Source organism: Myotis myotis, unplaced genomic scaffold (assembly GCF_014108235.1).
Source record: "Myotis myotis isolate mMyoMyo1 unplaced genomic scaffold, mMyoMyo1.p scaffold_m19_p_13, whole genome shotgun sequence".
In the NCBI taxonomy this organism is placed as follows: Eukaryota; Metazoa; Chordata; class Mammalia; order Chiroptera; family Vespertilionidae; genus Myotis; species Myotis myotis.
This window is the reverse complement of record NW_023416317.1, coordinates 8,650,946-8,678,073: the sequence shown is the minus strand read 5'-3', so window position 1 is coordinate 8,678,073 and position 27,128 is coordinate 8,650,946. Positions and strand designations below refer to the sequence as shown.

The 27,128-nt window shown below is 42.2% G+C and overlaps 1 protein-coding gene across 1 annotated transcript in view; it reads right to left on the bottom strand.

The window, feature by feature from the left end:
* The window catches only part of LOC118668574 (cadherin-related family member 3-like), a 59,030-nt gene that overhangs the window by 5,559 nt on the left and 26,343 nt on the right, over positions 1-27,128 (bottom strand). The window contains exons 5-13 of the mRNA XM_036333797.1: positions 20,390-20,506; positions 18,674-18,837; positions 18,261-18,368; positions 16,977-17,173; positions 14,947-15,124; positions 12,485-12,647; positions 10,231-10,333; positions 7,194-7,292; positions 1,771-2,003 (exon numbers count right to left, since the gene is read on the bottom strand). Of these exons, the coding sequence (XP_036189690.1) occupies positions 1,771-2,003; positions 7,194-7,292; positions 10,231-10,333; positions 12,485-12,647; positions 14,947-15,124; positions 16,977-17,173; positions 18,261-18,368; positions 18,674-18,837; positions 20,390-20,506 (1,362 nt within the window). The remainder of the gene's footprint in view (positions 1-1,770; positions 2,004-7,193; positions 7,293-10,230; positions 10,334-12,484; positions 12,648-14,946; positions 15,125-16,976; positions 17,174-18,260; positions 18,369-18,673; positions 18,838-20,389; positions 20,507-27,128) is intronic.

Sequence of the window (27,128 nt, the reverse complement as noted above, 5' to 3'; positions counted from 1 at the left end):
CAGGTTTGTTCCCCAGTTGGGGCGTGTGCCTGAGGCAACTTATTAATGTTTCTCTCTCATATCGAAGTTTCTCTCTCTCCCTTTGTCTCTAAAAATCAATAAAAACATATCCTTGGTGAGGATTTTTTTTTAAAAAAAAAGTTCCTTTTCTGTCTTTAGCCAAAAATGCAAATTCTTTTTATAAGTACAGAGTCCCTTGAAGTTGCTTTTTTATCTGCTTCCCTCTCTTCTCATTTGTAATAAGTGCATGATAATTGCAAGTGGTGACTGTTAGGTTGGAGAGAGCCTAGGATCGGACACATGCAGAGGTGTGATGAGATAATGGACCCTCCCTGGAATTTCTTACAGATCAATGTGCCAGACACAGATACCGGATCCTCCCTGGAATCCACACGACCCCCACACAGATACTGACTCCTTCCTGAATACCCTGCCCACCCCCTGTGGCAGAGACTTCCTCAGCTCAGGCCCCGCCCCTCACCAAACACCTGTATAAAAAAGAAACCCTTCCCTCCCTGGGGGTGAGGATTCACTGGCCCCACCTTCTGGGCTGGTGGGTCTTGTGGAGAACGCAGCATTAAACTCCCCTCCTTCTCTCCTCTTTACTCGTTTGGTTCTCTTTGTTCTCTACGCCCTTTTCTGGGCCACCTCACAGGGGCATCCTATACTAGCTGGGGGGTTCATAAATGTCTACAAGGAAAACTGCCGCAGATACCTAAGTATGGAGAGCACGCTCGCAGGTGCTTTCCTGAGACAACCAAGCTACAGAGTCCTGTCCACATGACTGTACTTCGGTCCCTGTGGCATCAACCTAACTGCTGCTGCGAACGGACCTGATGTTTTCCTCACAATGACCCCTCAGGAGACCTAATCACCAGGGGTGAGCAGCCAGCCAGGGGGCTCTGGACAGTAAGAGGAAAGGCACGGTGAGTCATCAGGCCAGCTGGGGATCTTAAAATTCTTCCATCCTGCCCTGGCTGGTTTGGCTCAATGGATAGAGCGTTGGCCTGTGGACTGAAGGCTCCCAGGTTTGATTCCAGCCAAAGGCACATGCCGGGGTTACAGGCTCAATCCCCAGTAGGGGGCGTGAAGGAGGCAGCCAATCAATGATTCTCTCTCATCATTGATGTTTCTATCTCTCTCTCCCTCTCCCTTCCTCCCTGAAATCAATGTAAAATATATTTTTTAAAAATTCTTCCATTCTATTTCTGTTTCTTGTCCAGTGACAAAACCTTCTAGTCATTAATAACACATACCACATCATCAACATAGCAGCACCCAGTCTTGATATCTTTTAAGAATCCTTTGATGTTTCTAAAATAATTTAGAAGCCCACACACACTCTCCCCCACTGTGATGCCACAAGGATGCCCCTTGGTTAACTACCTTCGTTGTAAACATTACCTCCCAATGAGAGGCAGCCTGGATTTGCATCCAGTTCTACAAACCCTCAGTAACTGCAAGTAATTTTCCTAAACTCTGTGCCTGAGGTTTCTCATCTGTTCAGTGGAAATGATGATAATACTGCCTTCCATGAAGACTGAATGTGAAGATGAACTACATCGACATATAAATTGTGCCAAGAACAAGAGCTCACACATGATCAATGTTAGATGTGTATTTGCAATTACTACAAACTTTTTAATCTCATGAGAATTACTGTTATTATTTGAGCATTTTTCACTGTTGTTGTTTGACCATTTCAATTTTAATACATGAGAACTTGATGGGTCATCTTTATTATATCAAAACCTGAGGCTCTCTACTCACCATGGTCATCGCTGTGCGAGGATGAAGTCTGTCGCAGTCCACACCTTCCACCGTGAGGTTATACTGCTTCACAGTCTCGTAGTCTGGCTGTGTGGTGAGCTCAATCATTCCAGAGAGAGGGTGAATCCAGAATCTTTGTATAACTTGGGTGTCTCCACTAGCTATTTTGTACGTAACACAGTTCGGTGGGTAGTCTTCATCAGTGGCGGTCACTCTTCCAACTTTGTAGAAAGCTGCCAGTAACAGTTATTAAGGTTCATTCTTGTCATGCAGATACACAAGTTTAAAAAGCTGGACAAGTCTTTGCCTTCCAAATAGTATCATAGTTTCTCAAAGGGCCAATCTGAAAGCCTTTGGACAAAGAAATGTGCTTGAAAAGCCCAACCCTACGTAATGGAAGTGGCATAAGTCAAATAATATGAGGTAACAAGAATTTCATAATATCAATAATTACGCCCTAACCGGTTTGGCTCAGTGGATAGAGCGTCGGCCTGCGGACTGAAGGGTCCCGGGTTCGATTCCGGTCAAGGGCATGTGCCTTGGTTGCAAGCACATCCCCAGTAGGAGTGTGCAGGAGGCAGCTGATCGATGTTTCTCTCTCATCAATGTTTCTAACTCTCTATCCCTCTCCCTTCCTCTCTGTAAAAAATCAATAAAATATATTTTTTTGTAAAAAATAAATAAAAAATAATTACTTACATGTATTGCATGCTTATTTCCTACCAGACATTATACTAAGACTAGAGGCCTGGTGCACAAATTCACGCATGGGTGGGGTCCCTCAGGGTGGCCTGCAGGGATCGGGTGGAAACCCACAGTCCAATGCCGCCTGCCGCTCATCCCGGCCCCACTGCGCCTGCCACGAGCTCACACCCAGTCAGTCACAATCAGGAGAGGCTCACACCGCTGCTGCAGCGTCACTTACCAGCCATGAGCCCTGAGTCTGGCACCCATCCCGATGGAGATGGGGGGGGGGGTGCCCTCCAGGAGAGTGGTGGGACTCCCTTGCCAGCCCAGGATCCAGATCTGTCCTGCTGATGTCCCCTCAACCATTTTCTGACTGGACTATAAGCTCCAGGGCGGATACCAGACCTCCTCCATGTAGTGAATACCACCACACATGACCAGTCTCAGCGACATCTGCATAGGACATTGTAGTTGCTGATCATCAAGACCAGAGAATTACTATGAAGGAACTATTATGGGACACCACCACCTGAACCTCACGGGATTTCTTTCACAGTTTGCATCTTTCTTTGACTAAGGTTCATCAGTCCCTGGTAATGTTATTAAGCAGGCAATGAACACAACTCAGAATACTAGGCACAGAGAAAACACACTTCTGGAAAGAAATAATATTTCATTATGGCAAACCCAGAGTATAAAGAGTCCAACCTAGAAAAAAGTGTTAGGACTGATCAACGGCCACTTAAAATAGATTAAGGGTAAAATTGCCATCTCTATCCTACAGTTCTAGGCAAAGTTGGCATCATTTTTGCATTTAACACCTGGTTAAGCATAATGGAAAGCCTATCCTTCTGTATATATAAAATTAACCCTCCAATAAAATTAAAAGCCATCTTGAGCATCTTTAGCTAAAGTTTGAAATAGAGTAATTATGAAACTCTGCAACTCGGCCAGACATCCTATCAAAAACCATTGGAAATGAAATATGTTTTCCCTTGTGACCTACCACCCACTGTGTTTCAATTTTCATGTATTTTCTTCTAAATGGTTTCTGTTAAAAGAATTTTTTGCCTATGCCTACCTCCCTCCAGAAGGTATTTGTCAAGGAGAGATTTAGTTGCTCATCACATACCATCAGATTTTATTTTAAGTTAAAATTATAGATTCCCATAATTTTGTTAGGATAACAAGAACCTCATGGTGCTCAAGGCACTCTGACACCCTATGCTGACCAACAGCATGAAAAACACTCCACGTTAATGGATTGTCCAATAGCCTCCTGGTCTACAGGCTAAAGGTTGGATAGTCTGAGGAGAGTTTGTTTTCAGAGTAGTTTTAACTTGTTAACTTCCTCATTTAAAATGAACCATCACTGAGTTGTGAAGAAGATTTAGTCTCCTCTGGTGGGCATCGCCTCAGAACACCAACCCTCCCTTAATTTCATTCATCTTTTGTCCTCTGGTAGGGAAGATCAAGGAATGTTTTGTGTGTTCTTTTAATGGCAAGGAAAAAATTATGGCACATTGTAGGCACTAAAATGTTAGTGGTTATTATTATTATTATTATTATTATTATTGGCAATACTATTGTGGTTTTTGTCAGTATGTACCATATACTTTACATGCATATAATTATCAGTTAATCTTCATCTCAACTATGACATTGTTATTGTAATCTCTATTCCCCAGATGAGAACTTAAAGGCACATGGAGGTTATATGACCTGCCTAAAGTTATTTGACTAACAATGGCAGAGATAGAATTTGAATCCAGTTCTATTTGATTCCAACTCTCATGATTTTTCTGCCACATCATGCTGCTCCCTATGAAGACATAGAAGTCCTCTCTCTGTTACAGCAGGACATTAACCAGCCTTTTGGAGAATAGGACACACACACACAACAAGATCCCCTTATCTCTTCCTATGAATTCTCTGAACTTGTTTTCAAACTACTGGTAATCCCAATCATCAAAATTCATCCAAGAAAAGCTGCCAGGAATACAAAACAGAGAAGTGGACCAGGAATTTGGAAGTCTGTATTACCCATCATCTCTGCCATTCACCAGTTGTGTGGCCCAATTCTCTGTCCAGCCCCCATCGTAAAATAAAAAGCTTGAATCTTTGCAGTCCTTCCAAATTGACAGTGCTGTAATTGAAAATTCTAAATCCATCCCATAAGCCATATTAAATTATGCTTAAGAAAAGCCAGCCGTGTTCAAAACATTTAGAGAGCCCTACCTTGAAAACATAAACTTATATTTCAGGACAGCTTCAGAGAGCTTGGTTCCTACAACATGCTGTCTTCTAAAAATGCCAGTCTCGAAAGGCAAAACTGTAAGATGGGGAAAAGATCTGGCGCTCCCAGGGACGGAGGGAGAGAGCAGGGAGAATAGGCAAGCACGGCTTTTAGGGCAGGGAAACTATTCCGTGTGATGCCATAAGGTAGATGAGTGTTATTACACATTTGTCCAGACCCATAAAATGTACAACACGAAGAGCGAACCTAATGTAACCTATGCATGTTGGGTGATGATGACGCGTCCATGTAAGTTCACCAGTTGTAACAATTGGACCCTCTGGTGGGGGATGTTGATAATGGAGGAGGCTATGAGTATATGGGGGCCGCAGGTATGTGGGAAATCTCTGTTCTTTTCTCTCAATTTTTCTGTAAACTTAAAACTGCTCTAAAAAATAAAGTCTATTTAAAAATGCCAAAAAATATAAAAATAAGATACCAATAAAAATGCCAGTCTCTATTTTAAATCCAGACTGGTTGCTGTGGACGTTGGAGGGTCATGGAAACCCTTCAGTCATCTGATGAAGGCTGTAGGTCTTTTCCCTGAGGGACCCTGGAAGCCAGTGCTCAACCCCTGCTCCATATTTATCATTTATCAGTTAGACGATCATTAGAAACTTGTGAACTATTTAACTTCTGTATAAAGACTCGCCATAAAGCCCCTCTAATAAAACTTGCTAGAGCTAGAAGACTACCTGAACTGGGAGAATTCAAGGGGAGAAAATAAATTAAGGGAACAAGGCTCTATCAACAAAAGAAATGACAATAAAACTCTATGGAGGAGCAGCAGGATCCTGTTTACAGTAATTCAGTTTATATGCAATTTTTCTAGAAGTCTGGTCATAAACTGTAAGATTCAACTGTGTTATGTTCCAGAACTAGGACCATTCGTGTGCATTCATTTTACAGAGAGTTTTAAGGATTTGTTCAAAATTACATGGTAAAGCCAACAAAGAACTAAAATCCAAATATGTGGGCTTTCTAGGTCTTGTCTGTCCTCAGAACAATTGTGTAATCATTGTATTGTTTGCAAGGAAACAAGCTGGTTTGAAGTAGTGGGATCTACCTGTGATGTGCTGGCAAATGATTAACAACCAACTCTCTGAGGGAAAAAAAAAGGAGTGTGTGTGTGTGTGTGTGTGTGTGTGTGTGTGTGTGTGTATGTCCACATAAATATATCAGCCTATTATAAACTTTACTGATATAAAAATATATAGCATAAAGTTTAGAAGTAATAATAAAATGCTAAATATTCTTTATTGTGAATTCCCATATAGACAATTGATTCTCACAGAATGCTTTTATTGAATTTGCTTAACTCCCTTGTCCATACAAATACTGTAATTGCAACTGACAGCTGATGGTAATTCCAACATGAATGTTAATTAATGTTTTCCATGTGTTAAAGAATAAGGTTAAGACTTCTGTTCATGATGGCTGTGTAGGAAAATCCAGTACTCTAAACTTCCCAAAACCATATCAAAATTACAACTAAACTACAAACCAACCATCATTCAGAACTGCCTGAAATATAGCTGCATGGAAGTCTTACGACTAGGGATTTAATGAAGAAGCCACCAAGTTTTACCAAACATTCAAAGAAGAACTAACTCTGATCCCCCTCAAACTATTCCAAATCATTCAAGATGAGAGAAGACTTCCCTTTTATGAGGCCCACATTACCTGAATTCCAAAACCAGATAAAGACACTACAAAGAAAGAAATTACAAGCCAATATCCCTGATGAACATAGATTCTAAAAATCTCAACAAAATATTACCAAATCAGATCCAGCAATACATGAAAAAGATAATACAACATGACCAAGTAGGATTTATTACGGGTATGCAACGCTTGCACAATACTCACAAAGCAATAAACATGATGTATCACATAAACAAAATGAATAATAAAAACCACATGATCATATTAATAGACACAGAAAAAGCGTTTGACAAAATCCAGCACCCATTCATGATAAAGACCATATATATATATATATATATATATATATATATATATATATATATATATATCTCCTAATTCAATCCTAAGTCATGGCTTAGAAAGGATCTTGACTCTGGACCTGAAATCTGACTTGAGATGTCTACAAAATATAAATTGCAGGGACAATGGCCACACTGTCCCTACCATCTTTACATTGGACCTAATCCAGATGCAGAAAAGAAGAGAAATGGAATAAAATTATTATCATGTCTATTTGTCCATTACAAAAATATCTGAGATCTGACATCAAATTGCAAGGGAGCTTTTGAGGAACCATCAGGATGCTGCACTGTCATTGCCATTCTCTGAAGGTCTGGAACCCCTTAAAGCTCCCTACGCTGTTTATGCTTTGTCATCTTTCCATTGGTCACCCATTTGGGATCCGGTAGGAGTTTCCTTGTGCTTCAACATCATGGAAGGGGGGATCTCTTACCTCCTGCTGTTTCTGGAACGGAGAATGCATAGTGCGCAGCCTTAAACACAGGGCTGAAATCATTGGCCGGAGCAATCTGTACAATGATCGTCACAGTTACTGTAAAATTGAACAGTGAATAAATGCTTTGTTGTATTGGCAGTTTTAGTCCACAAACAAGCTAAATGTGCCCCCCAAAACAGGCTTGCTGGAAGATTTTAAACTACAGTGAGATTCTCTCTGGTCCCAAATAATCCCTGTTCCCATGCTCTGCATTCTCAGAGAACATAAATGAATTCTAGCCAAAGCAATTAGTCAAAGATATACACCGTCTGCATGCCATGTCTTATTTTATACAATAGTGAATATGTATGTGTGTATCATATATAGCACACATATAGCACATATAGTTGTATATTTTACAAACAGGAGTTTATTGTATTTTTCATGAGTACAATCTCTTCCATTAGAGGTTTTCTTGGGGTGTCATTCTCAACCCAGCATATGACATACTACTTTCTGCTTTTACTGTATATCCTAGGAAGTGGCATGGAAAGGATTGGCTTTGACATATGCTCTATGGCCTTGAACTAGCTTAACTTCTCAGAGGCCCAGTTTCTTCATCAATAAAAAAGGAATAATATTCGTTTCAATCTCCCACTTCATAGCATGTGAAGACAAAATACGATCTTTCCCAAAAAAGTTTTCTTACACTATAAAAAGTTAAGTAAAAAGTGGTTAATGTATTTTACTCATCCCACTCAGATGTTTATGTACAGTGCGTCATGGGAAAAAATTATATTATTCATTTCAGACCAACAAGCTCAAACTAATGTATCTGAAAGTTGTTGAAAAGAAGAAATTTGATGGTCAAACATAAAGCAAGCAAATTGCAAAGAAGAAGCTTTTTCTAATAAAAATAAAATAATAACATTTACTATGCAACGCATTAGTAGTAGTTTTGTCCCCATTTTACAGATGAAGAAACTGAGGTTCTCAGAGTTAAGGGTTTTGCTAGGTCACACAGCTAGTAAGTTGTGGAGTGGGTATTGGACTTAGTTGTGTCTGCCAACATCTCCCAAAATATCTCCTCTGAAATGCTTAATGTGTCAAGTGCAAAATGCTGAGTTAAACAAAGATTTAAAAGTTTCTTTATGGCAAGACTTCATGGATTTCTGATATGTCATTCTGTGTTTGGAATGTCCAGGTATGCATTGCTCTCCACAGTTATCTGACCATGAAATTTTTTGTTAGTGGATTCTCTTGTAGAAATCATGTTCTGAAGAACACTTGTATATTATATCTCCTGAAAATCTATGTCACCTGTTAAACGAGAAAATTTAATCTGGGGTCTATAGGACCTCACTTAAGAGAATCCGTGGCATTCTTTATATTAGTTGTATTTTTCTAGGAACAGGGCCTACAGTTTTCATCAGCATCTGATATGTATCCTTGACACCAAGAACGGTTAGGAAGCGCTGTTCCACAGACACAGGTGATTTATGTGAAAGCCTCCATGTTTCCTTCAATAAATCCCAGGCAGGTGCCATAAGAGCAGGTGTCGTTTCCAGCTTTGCTGTACTATGATTTTTGTTGCATACATAAAGACTCGAAATTGTGCTAATTACCTGGCCTATAAAAATAGACTGCACCACGTGTGCAGTGTTAAAAGCACCCTTGATGAGCAGTTGCTGTGAATAAGTTGGTGTGTGAGGATGTGGATTTATTACTGTGAGATTTTTTTTTCTCTCCTTATTGGAGAAAGGCTCAAATCTGGTGAGAACAGATTCTTTAATGGATTAGTTAGGCCAACAGGATGAGTAGCTGCAAGAAAAAAACATTCTCCCTAAAAGACCAGCCAGGCTTTGCAACAGGCTTTTGCATGAAACAGTAAGACTCCCCCAATGAGGAGCAGAGAAAACACAAGAGGAACACTTCCGGGCATACTGTCATGATGTGTCCCCGTCCCTTACACATTCCTTCTCAACATAGTTGGGTCACTTAAGTCTACAAATCACATTTAAAACTTACATTTAAACTTAAACTCTTACATCTGTGAGTCAGGTGGGATCTAAAGAATTTGAGATCTGTTGCTTAAAGTTCAGCATTCAGGTCCTTTAGTTGCAAATCTGTCTGACACATACCACCCTTCCATCCTCCTCTGTCCATGCAAAGCCCTTTCCCACTGCTTCCAGATGTAAGCTCGGAGTCCTCCTTAACTCAATGATCCAGGCAAACACCACCAATGGATCGGAATTGGCAGAGGTCAAACCCAAACGTCACTCCTAGGTTCTCCCTTACCAGGCATTGACATTTTACCGCTAAGCCCGTGTCTGCAACCGCACAACCATCTTCTTGAATGTTTTGATGCCAATTGCCTACTAGATTACTTATTACCACAAGTTCCAGATACATAACAGACACTTGGCATGAATTACAGATGTATCCAGAAACTTTTGTGAGTCCCTATTTTCACTAATACTTCTACAGAAACAAATTCACTCTTGAAGTGTGGTGACATGTAGTTGAATATGTAAATGACTCCTTGGGGCACTCAGTGTGCGTTCTCACTGTACAACAATAAGCAGAGAGAGGCAGGTGTCCAGTGGTTGGCTAAGCTTACTCATAGCTAAGCACCCTGCTCTGATCCACAGCACACAATCATATCTGTGCCTCAGGGTGTTTTACAACTACCAAAACGTGACTGTTAAATCCACACGTGTCAAAGGACTGTGACCGTGCAGTCTGAGTAGATTTAATCTCAGAGCACCAACGGCCCATTCTAGCTCAGGTTAGCCCCAAATGGTGCAGCAGTGATGAGAAGACCAAATGGCAGAGAAGAGATTAACCAAAGAACTTACATGCATATATGCATAACCCATGGACACAGACAATAGTGTGATGAAGGCCTGGGGTGGGGGCGGGGGCGGGTTAGAAGGGGTCAATGGGGAAAAAAAGGAATATATGTAATACTTTCAACAATAAAGACAAGTTTTTAAGTGAGGAGTCTAAAGTAAGCGCCTTACTTAGTGCTCCTTGACAAGTTTATGAAGCTTACCCGTGTGGGAGGGATGTGGGTCATCAAATACTGAAATTGTCATTTCATAGGTGTGTCCAGCAGCAATCATCTCTGGGTCTTCATAATCCATTGCTTTGGCAACCTTTTAGAAAAAAAATTATTTCAGGAGAAGGGCCTGGCTTTTTTAATGAACATGTTTTAAGTAATAAATCATTCTGGAAAAGGCGCGAGTATGGCCATTGGGATTCAGTCGAGATGGCGTCAGAATACACTGAGACTGGTCAGTGTGGCACACTAAGGGAGGCATCTTGGTGGGAAAAGGGGACACCTTTGATCTCCTTCCAGAGCACCTTATTTTTGGACAAAGCATCCTGGCATAATAGAAAAAAAACATGGGTCACATCTGCCTTCAGTAAAATAACTAAAAAGAGAAAATAATTTGAAAGTACTTTGTAATTGATAAAGCACTCTAATAAATGTATGTTATTCCTATTGTGACAAGTTATCATTTTTTTAAATCCTCACCCATGGATGTGTTTTTATTTTTTAATTGACTTTAGAGAGAGAGGAGGCAGGGAGAGAAACATCAATGTGAGAGAGAAACATTGATGGGTTACCTCCTGTACATGCCCTGAAAGGGGGTCAAACCCGCAAGCTAGGTATGTGTCCTGTTCAGAAATCGAACTGATAACCTTTTGGAGCACGGTACAATGCTCCAACCAACCTGGCCAGGGCTACTCACCATTTTTAAATGTTTATTGAGTACAAATTAAGTTCCAGGTAGAATCAAAGGTGTTAGGGATATAACAATAAACAATATGATCCCACAGCAGAGACCTGATGCCAACCCTCATATAATAATAGCATTGGCACAAAGCTCAGTTGGAATGGGTCTATATAACACCAAGTACCCAGGTGTTTGGTAAAAACTACATTTTTAAAAATTTAGTATCTGGTTCAGACATTTATTCATTTATTCATTTATTCAAGTATATTGAGTACCCAGGATGCACCTAGCACGACAGGAGGTGTTAATACACAAAAAATGGACCACTCAGAATATGGACCAACAACTAAATAAGCAGTTATAACAGAATCTAATAAATGTTTTTTTAAAAGGATAGTTTATTGATTTTTGAAGAGAGAGAGAGACATCAATGTGAGAGTACATCATCAATGGGCTGCTTCCTGCATGCCCCCAGCGTGATGGAGCCCAGGACCTGCACTTGCGCCCTTGACCGGGAATCAAACAGAAACCTCCTGGTGGGATGATGCCCAATCAACTGAACCACACCAGCCAGGCCAGAATCTAATAAATGTTTGACAGGAGAAGTAGAACTTACAATATGAGCTCATATCCAGGAGAACTAAGCTAGTCATGGTAGTAAAAGAAAGGTTATAGAGCCCTGGCCAGTTTGGCTCAGTGGATAAAGCATCAGCCTGCAAACCAAAGAGTTCCAGGGCCACATACCTTGGTTGCAGGCTCCTCTCTGGCTCAGGCCCTGGTCGAGCTCCTGCAGGAGGCAACTAATCAATGTGTTTCTCTCACATCGATGTTTCCCTCTGTCTTTCCCTCTCTCTTTCACTCTCCCTGAAAATCAATGGAAAAGTATCCTCGGTTGAGGATTAACCAAAACAAAAAAAAACACACACACATAAAAAGCTTATAGAAATAAGTGGTATTTAAGACCTAATGGATAATTATGAAAATGTAGAAATTAATTAAAGGTAGGTGATAGGTGGAAGGAATTTTTCATAAATAGAGCAGGCATTATGTGATGGCCCAAATGTCAGTTAGCATCGTGCTTACAAAACTTGCATCTTTATCCAAACTCCGTTTTTGTTTTTTTAAATGACAGTTTGGCTTTGCATTTCAAAATAAACATCACCCCAGAAAACCTCTTGGCTCAGTGCCCAAGCTTCCAAAATTCACAACATGTGCAAAACTCAACTTGTATCTTGTGGTGTTTGTCAAGAAAATCTAGGGTTAGGACCAAAGCAAAAGAGAGGTGATGAATGGCTTTCTTGGCCATATCTTCTGGCTGAAGGGAAGTGTTTGGTGATGTTTGGGTGAAGGAACAATTATACCAACCAAACAGGGATTGGCACAAGAGGAGAGCTGGCAGTGAGAGAAGAAAGGACTTGCCCACAGGCCTTCCAGCAAGACAGCGAAGGAGGCCAGACCCTCTGCTGTGTCAGAGTTCCTCTTGCTGACTCTACCAGCACCCAGCTATGGCCATGAATGCCCCCCTCCTTGGGAAACCTCCCGGCAGATACAACAGCTGGGGCTCACCTGGACACAGTTTTCAGCCTTCGGCACCTGCCTGAAGAGCTGTCCAGGCCCCACTGGCCCTGAGCGTGGAGCATAATGTATCATATCAGGAGGCTCGTCAAGGTCATGACACAAGAGCTTTGAAACTACTGTATTATTTGCTATTACCTCTTTGCCTGTGTACCTGTTTTTTAAGAAGAAAGGTCAGTTTAGGTGGATAGTCTTTTAAAATGTAATATTTTTCACATAAACATCCAGCAGTCTGATCAGTGCCTGTGTGTGATGCTCTACTTATCCCCAGTCCAGGTTTGGAGCATAACCTGGGAAGCCCTTTCCCAACAGGGCTGTGAATTTGGTGAGACTTTCCTCATGTTCTGGGAGTATTTCTTTTCCGCGCCCAGCCGGGTACTTGTTTAGAAGTCTATCAAGGTTGTCTCATCAATGGAGATGCTGGAGTAGGAATCAGAGAAGTGGGAATGTTCCCATCTGCAGCGTCTGTATGTCTGTATAGCAGGGTCAGAGGTGCAGTCCTCACGCTATGGTCGCAGTGGATTACCTCCATCTCTTTGTGTTCACCCCTGTCTTCCCTGTGACCTCTCTGCCCCAGTGCCCATTCGGAAGCCCTCTAAGTCTAAATTCCACCAATTCTTCAAAGACTAGCATAGATCTTGCTCTTGTAGGAAGCTCCCTGGATACTCAATTCGCACATGTTCTTCCTCTTAACAATTAAAGCACAACACACATAATTGAAAACTATCTTGTACTTTTTACTGTTGTCTTAGATGTAGTCATCTTATCACCCTGACAAGATACAACCTTCTAATCACAAATGAGCATAGCAGATACTTATCCTGTCACCTCCAGGGACTATAACCCTGGGTGCAGCGTGTGGTGAGTGTTTGATTAATGAACTGTGGTCTTCCTGGGGAAAGGAAAAGGGAAATGAGGAGGAGATAAAAAAGGATAACTTTACTGAGTGTATGCCAGCCCCATACTGAACAAATTCCAAACCTTGTTGTATTTGATTCTTACAACAATGCTATGAGGTAGGTGAGATTATCATCTCCATTTAAAGGGCAGAGTAATGGGGACCCAAATGAGACCACCTGGGTGTAATTATCAGAAGCTAGATAATCAGGAATAAAGCCTGGGGAACACAGAGGCAGCTGTCCTGTGTAGCTAAGAGCTTAGGGTGGGGTGGGGGACATGGAATAGTGACAGGGATGTGGGTTTAGAGATTAAGCTTCAAATAATAAAAAATGGCCAGGCTGACAGGAATACAGCCCAGAATCCCTATCCAAATTCCAAATCCAAAAGCTCTGAAACTCAGGATTTTCTCACAATTTATTTGTCATCAAATTGTAAATATCCAAACATTATCTGAACTGTCAGATCTTTCTTTGTCCTACTTACTGTGAGCACCCATATGTTTTACTACAGAGGTATGCATGGATTTGAATTTGGGACATTTGCATCATATATGGTATATACCATATTACCCTCCTAATATTAAAAAAAAATCTTTATCTTGAAATATATCCAGTGCCAAGGGTTTCAGAAAAGGGACGCTGGAACTGTGGTAGACAGCATTTATGGAACTGACACACATACTCAGCACTGTGCTCAAAATGTTATGTAAATAATCCCATTTATTCTTCAAAACCAACCTATAGACCAAGTCCTATTGTTATCCCTTTTTATAAAGAAAGAAACTGAAGATCATGGGGCTTAAATAAATTACCCAGGATCACACAGCTATAATCGATAGAACCAGGATCTCAAGCCAGGTCTGTGACTCCGAAACACACACTTTCTTTTATTTTTTTTAATTTTTATTGTTGAAAGTATTACATGTGTCCCTTTTTCCCCCTGCTGTCCCCACCCCTGCATCAGGCCCTCACCACCTTATTGTCTGTGTCCATGGGTTATGCATATATGCATACAAGTTCTTTGGTTGATCTCTTCCCACCCACCCCACCTTCCCTCTGAGATTCTGCAATCTGTTCTATGCTTCTATGTCTCTGGATCTATTTTGTTCATCAGCTTATTTTGTTCATTAGATTCCACATATGAGTGAGATCATGTGATACTTACCTTTCTCTGACTGGCCTATTTTGCTTAACGTAATACTCTTCCATGAAGTATGAATTACACCTTGTTCAGGTCCCTCCATGCTGTCTCAAAGGGTAAGAGATCCTTCTTTTTCACTGCTGCATAGTATTCCATGGTGTAAGTGTACACAGCTTTTTTATCCTCTCATCTACTGATGGGCACTTGGGCCAAAACATACACTTTGAACAACTTACTGTCAGATCCAGGACAGCAAGGCTGTTTAGCTTTCAACAGATCATTTCTGAGGACCAGAATATGAGACTGAACCGGATCAATGTGATGACTGACATTTAGTTGAGCCAATAAGTATGCAATACCTCTGCTCTCCACTCACTCTGAGTTCTCAACCCAGCCCACTTCTCTCAGCTCACCTAATCAGATACTGGTCACAGAAAGGGGAGTTGTCATTGATGCCGTGGACATAGACCGTCACGGGAAGTGCTGCACACCGCTGTCCCTGGTCACAGGCCTTAATGGAGAAGGACTGAACGCGTGCAAACCCAGCCCTCTCCACGTCAAGGCGTGCAGTGGTTACCACGGTCCCGTGCTCTGGAACAAAACAACACATCGTGCTGCAAACCGGCGCCCGCTGTCCTGACTTTATTACATGGCAATGAAGGAGATAAAGAATGAATCACACTTTGCTCAGTAGAATTAAGAAACTGATTTAAAATGTAGGCACGATGTGTAATTGTTTATGTACCGACATTAATCATATTATGTTAGCTGGTAGCAAAAACAAAATTGGGTTTTTATTTTTGGTTGTTTTGTTTTGTGTAGTTTTGTTTTACTTAGGAGGCCAGGGAAGACTTGCTAGAAGAGGGGACTTTTATTTAGGCCTTGAAGGACATGTAGGATAAGGAAATGGGGGTGAGACGGAGGAGATCATTCCCCGCAGAGAGAACATCAGAAGTGAAAACAGCAACAAGATCATGACTCACTGTACTCCCTTCCACCCACCCTCCCACCCATTCATTCAACAAACATTCATGGAGTGACAGCTACATGCCAGGAGCTGTGCTGAATACTGAGTACACCACAATGAAGCCCTGCCTTTATGAAACTTACAACCTAGGCTGGGAGACAAACCACTAAACAGGTGTCAAAAAATTCAATAGACATACTATCAAGGAACTAAAAACTATAAGGTGATATATTTAATGTCTAATGGTCAGATTCTGAAAGATGCAAGGGCCAAGGTCTGGGGGCAGACGGCCTGGTGCTTTGGTTGCAGTGTCATGGACAACGGGGAGACAAGAAACACAAAGACATTGCAGAGAGAGACAAGAGACAAGGATTTGGGGGACAACGTGAGAAGTCTGAATTGCATTCCAAGGGGGGTTTTACGTGAAGGAGGAGTGTAATCCAATTTGACTTTTCCCCTTACATTCATCCCAGTTGATCTGCTGAGACTAATGGAGGGGAGAGTGTGAAAGCAGAAGCCCAGCTAAGAGATTTGTGCAGCAATTCAGCTAAGAGGGGACGGTAGCTGTGATTGGGGCTTCCCCAGAAGCAGGACGGGAGAGGAGGATTTGAGTGCAATAGGTTATTTGGGGGAGGGGAGGGGCAGTGATCCAGAGCAACATGGCATGGGTGTGGTGAGGCAGAGAGGGGAAGGCTGCCAATAAAAAATATATTATCAAGCAAGTTACCACTGTGGACAACGAGAGCTTAACAGCACTGGGGAACTCTGGAAGCCATTGCAAAGCACACAGTCAAAATTGTCCCAGGTCAATTATATACCAATTCTCCTCAATATTTGGCTGCGAGCTTGTGGGGTGGGTAGTATTTTTTCCAACACTTTGAACCTGCTATCTGTGGGGGGGGGAAAATAATCGCTCAAGCAAAGGAATGCAGACATTGGCAGTGGAAAGTCAGGAAACTGAAATGTGAAGGCCTGAGGGTGGGACGCTGAGAGCATCTGCTCCCATGCTCAAACCTGCGCATGTGCTAAGGATGGCCACCTCCTCTCTTCTCAGATAGGCCACAGCCCCGGACAGCTACCCAGCCTCAACCACAGCTGACTGGCTGAGAAGCGAATGACTGACTCTAAAAGTCCAATCAGATTCTCTCTCACAAAAATTTGGACCTGAAGCAGAACAGAATCATGTAGATCTGAGAAGATGAGCTGGAAGGCCAGGTAGAGCGCAGAGCTAAAGCCGTCCTGGGTAGCAGCTGCGGAGAGCCGCGTGTCAGGTCATCTGTGGACGAAGAACCGGCTTGCAGAGAGTTATTCAGCAGATATTTACCAAGCACCTACTATGTGCTTCTTCTAGGGGTCCTGCAAATGAAGACAATCTGACACCCACCCTCCAGAAACTCGGTCTTAGAGAGGAGATGCAACAAATGATAACAACAGCACCTAAGAGAGATAATTTGCTGAAAATAATTCTCGACCTACCTTTGTCAATTGCAAAGTAAACATTCCATGGAGCTAGTTCAAAGGTTAAATCTCCCAGATTATCTTCATCGGTTGCCTGGCACACTCCAATCGTTTTCCCAATTGGGATTTCTTCGTCCAGTGTGATGTTGACTTCGCTGTGCAGAGTCGAGTTTATAGAGGTGACACTCAAGGCATCATTTTCAATACTGAACAAACTTGTTTGAAAAGAAAAGGCTATTAGAGTGGTGCTTCTTGGCGTGTATTCTTTTCTCCCCCTTACGGTGGTGGAGGGGTAAGGGGCTAGAGGCAGCCATGATGACAGTCGAAACTGACAATGTTAATAGCGAACCCATTTATTCAGCCCTTGCCTATTGTTTAGACACAATGCTGAGTGCTGTTTACACTGTTTCCATTTATTTCTCAGTCCCAGAAAGTAGGTACCATCCTCCCCTGCCCCCCTCCCCGCCCCCTCCGCCCCGACTTTACAGATGTGGAAACTAAGCTTTTAAGAACGTAAGTAACTTTCACAAGTAAATGTCAAAGTGGCTGCGGTAGGATTTGACCCCAAGCCTGTCGGACCTAGAGAATGCACTAGTATGCATGCTTAGCCACTGTGCTTAGCCCCTACAGTAAGAACCAATGCCTTAAAATTGCCGGCCCCCACTGTGTTTTTATAAACACCCTGGTGGCCATTTCAACCAGAATTTCCTTGAAGGTTGTGAGAGGTAATCCAGCCCATCAGACATTAAGAATACTAATAATACCTTATTCTGTTGTAATTTCAACACATTTTGTACTTTAAAACTATTTTATTTGCCCTGGCCAGATGGTTCAGGGGGTTGGAGAGTTGTTTTGTAAACCAAAAGGTTGCAGGCTCAATTCCAGATCAGGACACATACCGAGGTTGTGGGTTTAATCCTTGGTTACAGGAGGCAAACAATCGATGTATTTCACCTCTCTCTCTCTCTCTCTCTCTCTCTCTCTCTCTCTCTCTCTCTCTCTCCCTCCCTCTCTCCCTCTCTCCCTCTCTCCCTCTTTCTCTCTATCCTTCTCTTCTCTTTCTCTAGAATCAATAAAAACATCCTAGAGTGATGATTTTTACAAAACTATTCTCAAATTGCTGTTTTTAAGAGAGCCTTTTCTTTAGAATCTTAACTGATTGTTTACATCTTACTTGTTTATTTTCCTTCTCAGGAAAAAAGAGAAACATTGCATACTAATGGAAATTTCATTAATGAATTTCAGAGATGACATTTTCCTACCCAATTTCCAAGGTCAATTAAAAGACTTTTATCTTCTTACCTGCAGGTAAGAACTGGGTCTTTATTGTTGACATTGATGAGGAAAATCTTTAGATTCCCGGCAGCGAACAGTCCTCCGGGGTCAACCACTTTAATAGCTAGTGAGAAACTGAAAGTGTAGCCACAGGAAAGACAGTTAAGATTTTATAGTAACTAACAGGCTTTCACAGAAACAGAATCTCTGGGGCTTCACTGGCCCGTTAAAACAATTGATTCATTTAGTTAAATTGTCAGTCAAACCAGTTATTTTAACTGTTGGAAATGACTGGCACTTCGTTAGGATCCAAGTTAACTAAATCTGTTGAAAGAACAGGCAGGAACTTAGAAAGGTCTGTTAATCCCCATCAATAATAAAAAGCACCGTGGATTGCTTAGCCTGGTAGAGCAAACAAAGCTGTGGCTATGGGCTCTTACCGTAAACGCCGACCTCTCAGTGCTGAAAACTGATGGCAAATGCAGAGAAGGTGGTAAGAGCGCGTCAAGACAGCATTGTGACTATGGGGACACATTAGGAGGGCGGGGTGACGAAGAGGTTTTATTTTAGCAGATATGTGTATGGGTTTGAGGCATGAGAGTGCCTGAAATGGGGGGAAAATATGTCCTAATGGAAAGATGACTGTGTCCATAACTGGGATCCAGACAGCAGTCCTGACTTGCGGGGACTGTCTTGTAGCACTGACAGCCCCCCTCACATCCTGGGAAACTGCTCAGGCCCAGGCAAACCCAACAGCTGCTCACACCCTTTCAGAAGAAAAAAAAAAATTCTGTTCTACCTTGAAATGTACTGATAATTGAGACCAAAATTACTATTTTCCTTCTATTTAGACTAAAAATTGAACAAGTTCTCAATTTTCCTCCTGTTTTATAACTTTTTCCACCAGAAGATTATTATTTTTGAGATTGAGATAACTTCATAGAAATCAGAAAGCCAATTCACTTTTTAGAATAAAGACATTGCCCTGGCCAGGCAGCTCACTTGGTTAGAGTGTTGTCCTGACACGCCAAGGCTGTGGGTTTGATCCCCGGTTAGGGCACATACAAGAATCAACCAATGAATGCATAAATAAGAGGAACCACAAATCTGTTTATAAATAAATAAATAAATATTTTAAAATAATTCTAGGACATCTCAACTATAAGAATGGAAGGAATGAGGAATGAGGTAGGGACAGGATGCCACAGCCCCAAAGACCTCAGATTACATTCGGTCTAGCTGGATGCTGGAGAGGTGACTGCAAGGGAGGGAGGAAGGACTGAGCCCTTCTAACTCTTGCATCAGCACTTGAACAACCAATTTCACTGCCCTTAGGACTCCTTTGAAGGGAAGGAATTGATAAGACTCAAAGGGTGATTTCCAAAATGTCCTTTGTTCCCACTCCAAGGTCAGCTCAGAGACCAAGAAACTAGAGGAATGAAGGAATGGTCTTCTCTCTGGAGAAAGTTAGTGAGAATCCATTGCAAAACATTAGCTAAGTAATAATTTTTTAAAGTTCTACAAACAGAGCTTCAATTTTTGTGTCAGCGCCTCTGATTTCAAAGATACTGAAAAAGGGGAAAGTTTAGCTTTCACTTATCAAGAAAACAATTTTTAAAACTCTCGCCAAAGCCGGTTTGGCTCAGCGGATAGAGCGTCGGCCTGCAGACTGAAAGGTCCCAGGTTCGATTCCGGTCAAGGGCATGTACCTGGGTTGCAGGCACTTCCCCAGTGGGGGATGTGCAGGAGGCAGCTGATCGATGTTTCTCTCTCATCGATGTTTCTGACTCTCTATCTCTCTCCCTTCCTCTCTGTAAAAAATCAATAAAATATAAAAAAAAAACTCTCATTATTGACTTTTACTCCCATTTGTTAACAAAGCTTAACAGTTAGAAATAACTTGAAATATGCATAAACATTTTTTCATGAGGTACACCAGGCCAAAATAATCTGTGATGGATATTATCCATTATTCCCAGAGCTACAGAGACCAAATAAACAGAGGAATATGGGAAAACGGATGAAGATTTTGACAAATTTTCTGTCCTCAAAATAGATAAAGATAATACAGATTTAGGAGAACTCTCCTCCAGCAGACTTGGTGCAGTCAGCAGGAGAAAACTGTTTCACTAAAGATGCTAACTCAGGGACTGTACCATCCTCAGCTTTCGTAATCGGGAGACTCTCCTTATGAGATTCAGGGGCAAGTGTATGGTGAGGGCTTGCCGGTCCGACTGCTTTTCCAGGAAAGCACTTTGATGCAGAACATATGACTGAAAAGGGTGGTAATAAAAACCATATTAAAAATAGTCATAATAACTGCACACCAGTGGCTACCCATTTGGCAGATGTAGAGGGAGAAGGAGGAACTGTCAAGCAATTAACTTTTCAAAGCTGCTGGATTAAATTGTGAGTGAATTGTGCCCCAGCTGTCCAGAGAGAATCCCCGACTTCCACCTCAGGTCGCAAACACCGTCACTGAAACATCCCAATGCTGGGCTCTGGGAAAACTGGGTTAGCAGACGGGGGCCAAAACAGCCACATCCAGTACTTGTGCAGTCAGAGTTTGGGTGATGATTTCATATTTAGGGCAATGCTAACAGCACCTTCATTTGGGAGCCCGTTAAGGCCAGATGGGGGAAACGTCCTCACAGACAGAGAAATATGAACCAGAGGGCGGGTGTTTTGAGTGAACGAAAAACCAGTCGCAGTATTTACCTTCTAGCTTCCCTCTCAAAATCAAAAACCGCTGCTGTAGAAATTGCTCCGATGCTGTCGATTGTGAAGCCAGAGCCCTCCGGGAAAAGGAAGTACTGTTTATCGGACAGTGGGAAGAAGGCAAGACATTACAGAGACACCGACAGATTCCCCAGCTAGAACCAGGCCTAACTGCCTGTGTGCTCTGGGCCCTCCCGCCCGCCCCATGTATGATAGGTGTGCATTGCACATTTGCCAATAATAATGATGATGAAATTATACTCCATCCAACTGCCTGCAGGCCAGACAACATGTCCTTAAATATTTCAAATAAATTTCCCTAGTCTCTTACATTCAGTATGTTACCTGAACATTTCTCACGTATAACACTCCACTCCAAGCTAAAGTTAAGTTCAAAAGAGTTGCATTTAAAGAAATGAGCTGGCTGGGTGATGAGAACTCGGAGATTATTTTTTGTTTGGTGCTTCTGAAGATACTGATTTTTTTTGGAGGGGATGTTGAGGGACAGGGAGCTAGAGAGGGGAAAACTAAAATCCTAAGCATCTGTTGACTAGCATCCCATTGACCTCCATTTATACTATCTTCCAGTTAGTCCGCTAAATGCTTCAAATGCATTGTCTTTTAATTGTCACAGGTACAGATGCTATTCCTATTTCATAGACAGGAGTACTGAGGCTTAGAAAATGCAAGTGGCTTGCTTGCCCCAGTCTGAGAGCTGAGCTTTTAGTCACTTTACATAATGCCTCTCCGCTCACCACACTGCATCCCTAAGCAAAACTTTTGCCAAAGAGGGAAGGTGAGGTCAAGGTTTCTAGATTAGGCGAGAGTCAAATGATTAGAAAAGGACCGGCAAAAATCCATTAGAGGATTAATATCAGGAGTTAATTATCCTGAGTGCTACTGACTTAATAATTGTGTAGACCCAGAGATAATTTAATAGAGAAGATTAAACACAGAAGGTTTGCAAAGCAACCTAAAAATTGTTTAGAGAAATTCGTGACCTTTTAATTTATCGATTTTCTGATGAATCATCATGTCCTGATTAATTTAAATTCGTACCATCATTTCTACACATATAAATAGATGGAATTGATTTCTGCTTTATTTTCTTCTTTAATTTTTTTAAATTGATTTCAGAAGGAGAGGAAGGGAGAGAGAGAAACTGATGGGTTGCCTCTGGGATGCATCCCAACCAGGTATCAAACCAGTAACCTAGAGCCTGCCGGTGTGGCTCAATGGTTGAGCTTCAACCCATGAACCAAGAGGTCTCTGGTTCGATTCCCTGTCATGGCACATGGGTTTTGGGCTCACTCCCCAGTGGGGGGGTGCAGGAGGCAGCTGATCGATGATGTTTCTGTCTCTCTCTCCCTCTCCCTTCCTCTCTGAAATCAATAAAAATACATATTTTTTTAAAACACCGCAATCTGGGTATGTACCCTGTTCGGGAATTGAACCCATGACCCTTCAATGTACAGGAGGATGCTCCAACCAACTGAGCCACACCAGCCAGGGCCACTTCTGCTTTTTTTGTAGAACTAGGCTGTCGACTATTAACAGTCAGGAACTAAGGAAAATCTACCACATATTTACTTTTTGGGCAAACACAGGAATGATGATGCCTGTTTCACGGCTTACAAACACTAGGGTTGCTTATATATAAATGCATATAATTTTTTTAAGTTGCCCTCATTTATGTTTGTTGTCACTTGAAAATTTGCAGTTCCCAATTCCACTTCAGTATTACATGGTTGTCAGCAATTGTTTGGAAGAAAACATATATTGGGAAGCTGTATTTTTATGATGTTTAACTTTTCATAAAATGAGATAGTCTTTTAAAAAAAAAAATTGATGGCACTGATATGCAGGAGGGCTGCCTGCCACTGTTCCAGGAAGGTTGGAGCCCGCGGTTGCTAGGCAGCCAGGGCATCGCTGTAAAGCCACCGAAATGAAAGATCCCTGAATAGGAGGGCAGTCCAAGGGACGCGAAATTAACTCTCTGTGGGGCCAGGCAACTGAAATTCACTCCCCATCCCCCAGTCCTTGGTAATAACACCACGGTTGATAAGGAAAAGTAATAGCAATGGCAGCCCCATTCCCAGGTCCCGGGGTGTGACCTCAGCTCTCAGAAGGGAATGTGAGGTGAGAGGAGCCTCGGTCCTGCTGGCTGGACCTACCTTCAAAACCCAGTTTCTCTGAAAGGCTTGTTCTTGACTATTTGCTTTCAGAGAAGCTGGGGAATTGGAAATGTCAGAGCTGGAAGCGCAGGCCATGCCGTGAGGGGAGTTGGGGCCTCAGTGCTGGGAACGATCACAACGGCACAGCCTGAGACTGGGCTCCATGTCCTTAGCATCGGTGACAATAAAAACAACTGTGAGGCGCCCCCCGGGTTGGCTCAGTGATAGAGCCTGCGGACCAAAGGATCCTGGGTTTGATTCCGGTCAAGGGCATGTACCTTGATTGCAGGATCCTCCCGGCCCGGGGCCCTGGTCAGGGCTCCTGTAGGAGGCAACTCGTCAATGTGTTTCTCTCATGTCAATTTTCTCTGTCTTTCCCTCTCTCTTCTACCCTCCCTAAAAATCAATGGAAAAGTATCCTTGTGTGAGGATTAAAAAACACACAAAAAAACAAGTGCGAGGGGCCACCAGGGACGCTGACCCAGATTCTGTGCTCATCACCTTCCTGAACTGTCTCATTTACCCTATAAGGATGCTGTGAGATGGGAGTATTCTCAGCCTATATTACAGGTGGGGAAACTGAGCTTACAAATGTTAAGAAAACGGTCCAAGAGCCCATAACCAGTGAGTGATTACACTGAAACCCAAGCCCGTGACCTTCTGACCCCAGAGTCATTGTGTTATCCAGCCTGTCTTCCCAGGAGAAGGATGGTGTACATTTCTTTTTTAAAACGTTGTATTTAAAATTTTTTTTCAAATGATTTATGTGGGGATTAAAGAATCTAAGTGGTTGAAGACATAGAAACAAAGCAACTCAGTGTTACTGTTTACAAAGGAAAAGAGGGGATGGGGAGAGAATGGGAGTATGGCAAGGGGAGGGGAGGCTAAGATGGAGCCCTGAGAAACTTTCAAAATTTAAAGGTCCATAAAGGAAGATGAACCAGGAAAGAAAATAAGAAAGAGTTGTCATAGAGGTAGAAAATAAAAACCCAAGAGTTTATTATTCTAGAATACTAATAATATTCCCTAATATTTATTGAGCACTGTCTGCCAAACATTATTCTAAGCCCTTTGCATGCATGACCTCATTTCATCTTCATAACGGCCCTGAGGTAGTTCTTATTATTAACCCTGTTACAAACAAAACAACTGAGGCACAGAGCTGGACAGTGGTAAAACCTAAAATTTAAGCTGGGCTATCTAACATTAGAATCTGAGCTCTTAGGCTGATATACTGTGTTTGATTTGTTAGTTAGACCCAAGGTAATATTTTCTTGAAGGAATTAGTACATAAGTAGCATCTGGGCTAATTTTTTTTCTATTTACCAAAATATTCTGTGATTTTTCTAAAGCACAAATACTAGCCAATCATTGATCACCTACAAAACTTTTTCATAGGAGAGATACATTTTCAAGAAAACATTTTAAAGCCATAAACACAGATATGATTCTAGACTGAGCATTAACTATGTCCATGCCACCTTGCATTTAGTCCTCGGCCTGTACTAGCCTCACCCTGAGCATTCTCTGCAGTGGGAGCACAAGAGAACTGGCACTTGCCCTTGCCCTTGAAATCCTTGGAGTTTCACAGGCGATTCCTTTCCTTGTCCTTCAAGTTCGAGGGCACTCTATTACGTTCACTTTATCGACAAAAGGAATAGATTGCTACCTATAACTTACACTGGACTATTAGATCCCTCATTCTTCCAGAACAAAGCCTTATTAACCCTCTCGAACCCTGTCCCAATGGTTAGCTACAGTTCAAGACCTCCACTCAAGCATGCAGCCTACTATCTTTGCTGGCTGAACCCAGACTCAGCCTCAGAATCCTTCTCAACACACCTGAGAGCCTCTGAGCGTCAGTGAGAGAGGCATGCAGGTTGAAACGGATCTGCCACCCCTGGCTGAGCCAGGTGCTCCAGTGGACTTACCCAGGTGCTTATTACACACCCAGTAATGGCCACAGCATTTGCAAAGCTAACTTTACAAACCTTTTTGCCATGTTCTCAGCCTGTGGCTCATGGCCCACCTACACGTTAAAAACCTTCATCCATGAGTTAATTGTTAAAGCTGGATAATTCAGTGGCATTCATTATACTGTCCTCTCTACTTTTATACATATAAAATTTTTATTTTTATTAGATATGCAGATCTAATGGGGTACAGAGGCCTTGGAATGTGAATTTGTAACAATGGGCTGACCAGAGTAACTTTTATGCAAAGTTGGTTTTTTTAAAATACTAGTATATTTTTATTGTTTTCAGAGAGGAAGGGAGAGGGAGAGAGTGAGAGAAACATCAATGATGAGAGAGAATTATTAGTCAGCTGCCTCTTGCACGCCCCGTACTGGGGATCAAGCCCGCAGCCCGGGCATGTGCCTTTGACCGAAAGGCCGGAATCAAACCCGGGACCCTTCGGTCTGCAGGCTGATGCTTTATCCACTGAGCCAAACCAGCTAGGGTGAAAGTTGGTTTTTTAAAAGTGATTCTCAACCTCTGCTGTACAGATTCACTGGGGGAGCTTTAAACACGCTAATATCCAGACCACACCTGAGACCAATGGAATTGGAATCTTGGGGGTGTAAGCTGGGCATTGGTGCTTTTTGAATTACATAGATGCTCCTGCAGCCCGGCGGCCTTGGGTTTCGGCATCTGTCCAAGGGTCCCTCAGAAACTGACCCAGAGGTGGAAATTTGCATGCGGGCAATTTATGAATAGGTGCTCCCGGAAAACTAGGGTGGAACTAGGGCATCGGGACAGAGAAGGGGTGGAAACCAAGCAAGAGTGCTACCTTGCCGTCCACACCGGCCCTTTCCACCCAAGCCCACCGGGCAGCTGTGGAGTGGACCTTCTGCCTCAGGGCTCTTCCCACCCAAGGAGAAGGGGAGGGCGCACTCCTACTCCTGGCCCTTCATCCAATGGTTAAGGGTTACCCCTGAGAGAGGGAAATGCCAGGTACTTCTTTGCTCTGTGAAGTGCAAGACAAGTCCTCCTCTCGCTGAAGGAAGCCAAAGCACACTGAAGCTCTCAGAGCGGGAGCATCCACAGAAATGCTACAAATGCATCGCCGATGTGGCTCTGTGGTTGAGCATCAACCTATGAACTCTGAGATCATGATTCCATTCCAGGTCAGGGCACAAGCCCAGTTTGCCGGCTCCATCCCCAGTAGGGGGCGTGCAAGAGGCCGCTGATCAATGATTCTCATCATTGATGTTTCTATCTCTCTCTCTCTCTCTCTCTCTCTCTCCCTTCCTCTCTAAAATCAATAAAAAAAATATGTATATATATTTTAAAGGAATGTTACAAAGGTCTCCAAGGACACCTGGGGAGAGCCACTACACTCTCTAAAATGCCCTTCGTTAACAGCAGCTGACAACAATTGCTTGGCTGAATCATGCTCGCAGGCAGAGTCAGTTACCACATCATACATCAGCCACCTTATGTGAGGAACATTCAATTCTGTCCCAGATTCTTTGATAACTCTGATAGCAAGTAGCCTTCATTTCAACTCTGAATCGATTGGTAGGGACTACCTGGTGCATTATAGCGAGAAAAACTGTGACTTAGTTTGGAAAAGTATCACGTTCAATTAGCGATGCCCACCACAAGCAAATGAGAAGGTTATCACAATATTGTCAGAGAACTTTGATGTCTAAGAGACCATTGGAATGCCTGGGAGCTTTTTAAAAATTACTCTGAGGAGTCCCTGGCATCTTTGTTTTGTTAAAAGCATCCCAGGTGATTATATAAGAAGAAGCACAGTAATATTCAGTATGGATTGCCATCTATTTTCCAGGAACTGTTTTCAGTAGTACTTTAAAAGAATGAAATAAATCCTCCAAAAAACAAATATTTTATTTATAATTTCTTTCCTAGTCTCATAAAAATATCTTTTTAAATGTGAATAGCAGATCACAATGTCTTGCCTAATCTACATTTGCCTTGTATGAATACGCTTAAATTATTGATTCTTTTCACATATCCTTTAAATAATGACATTTTGA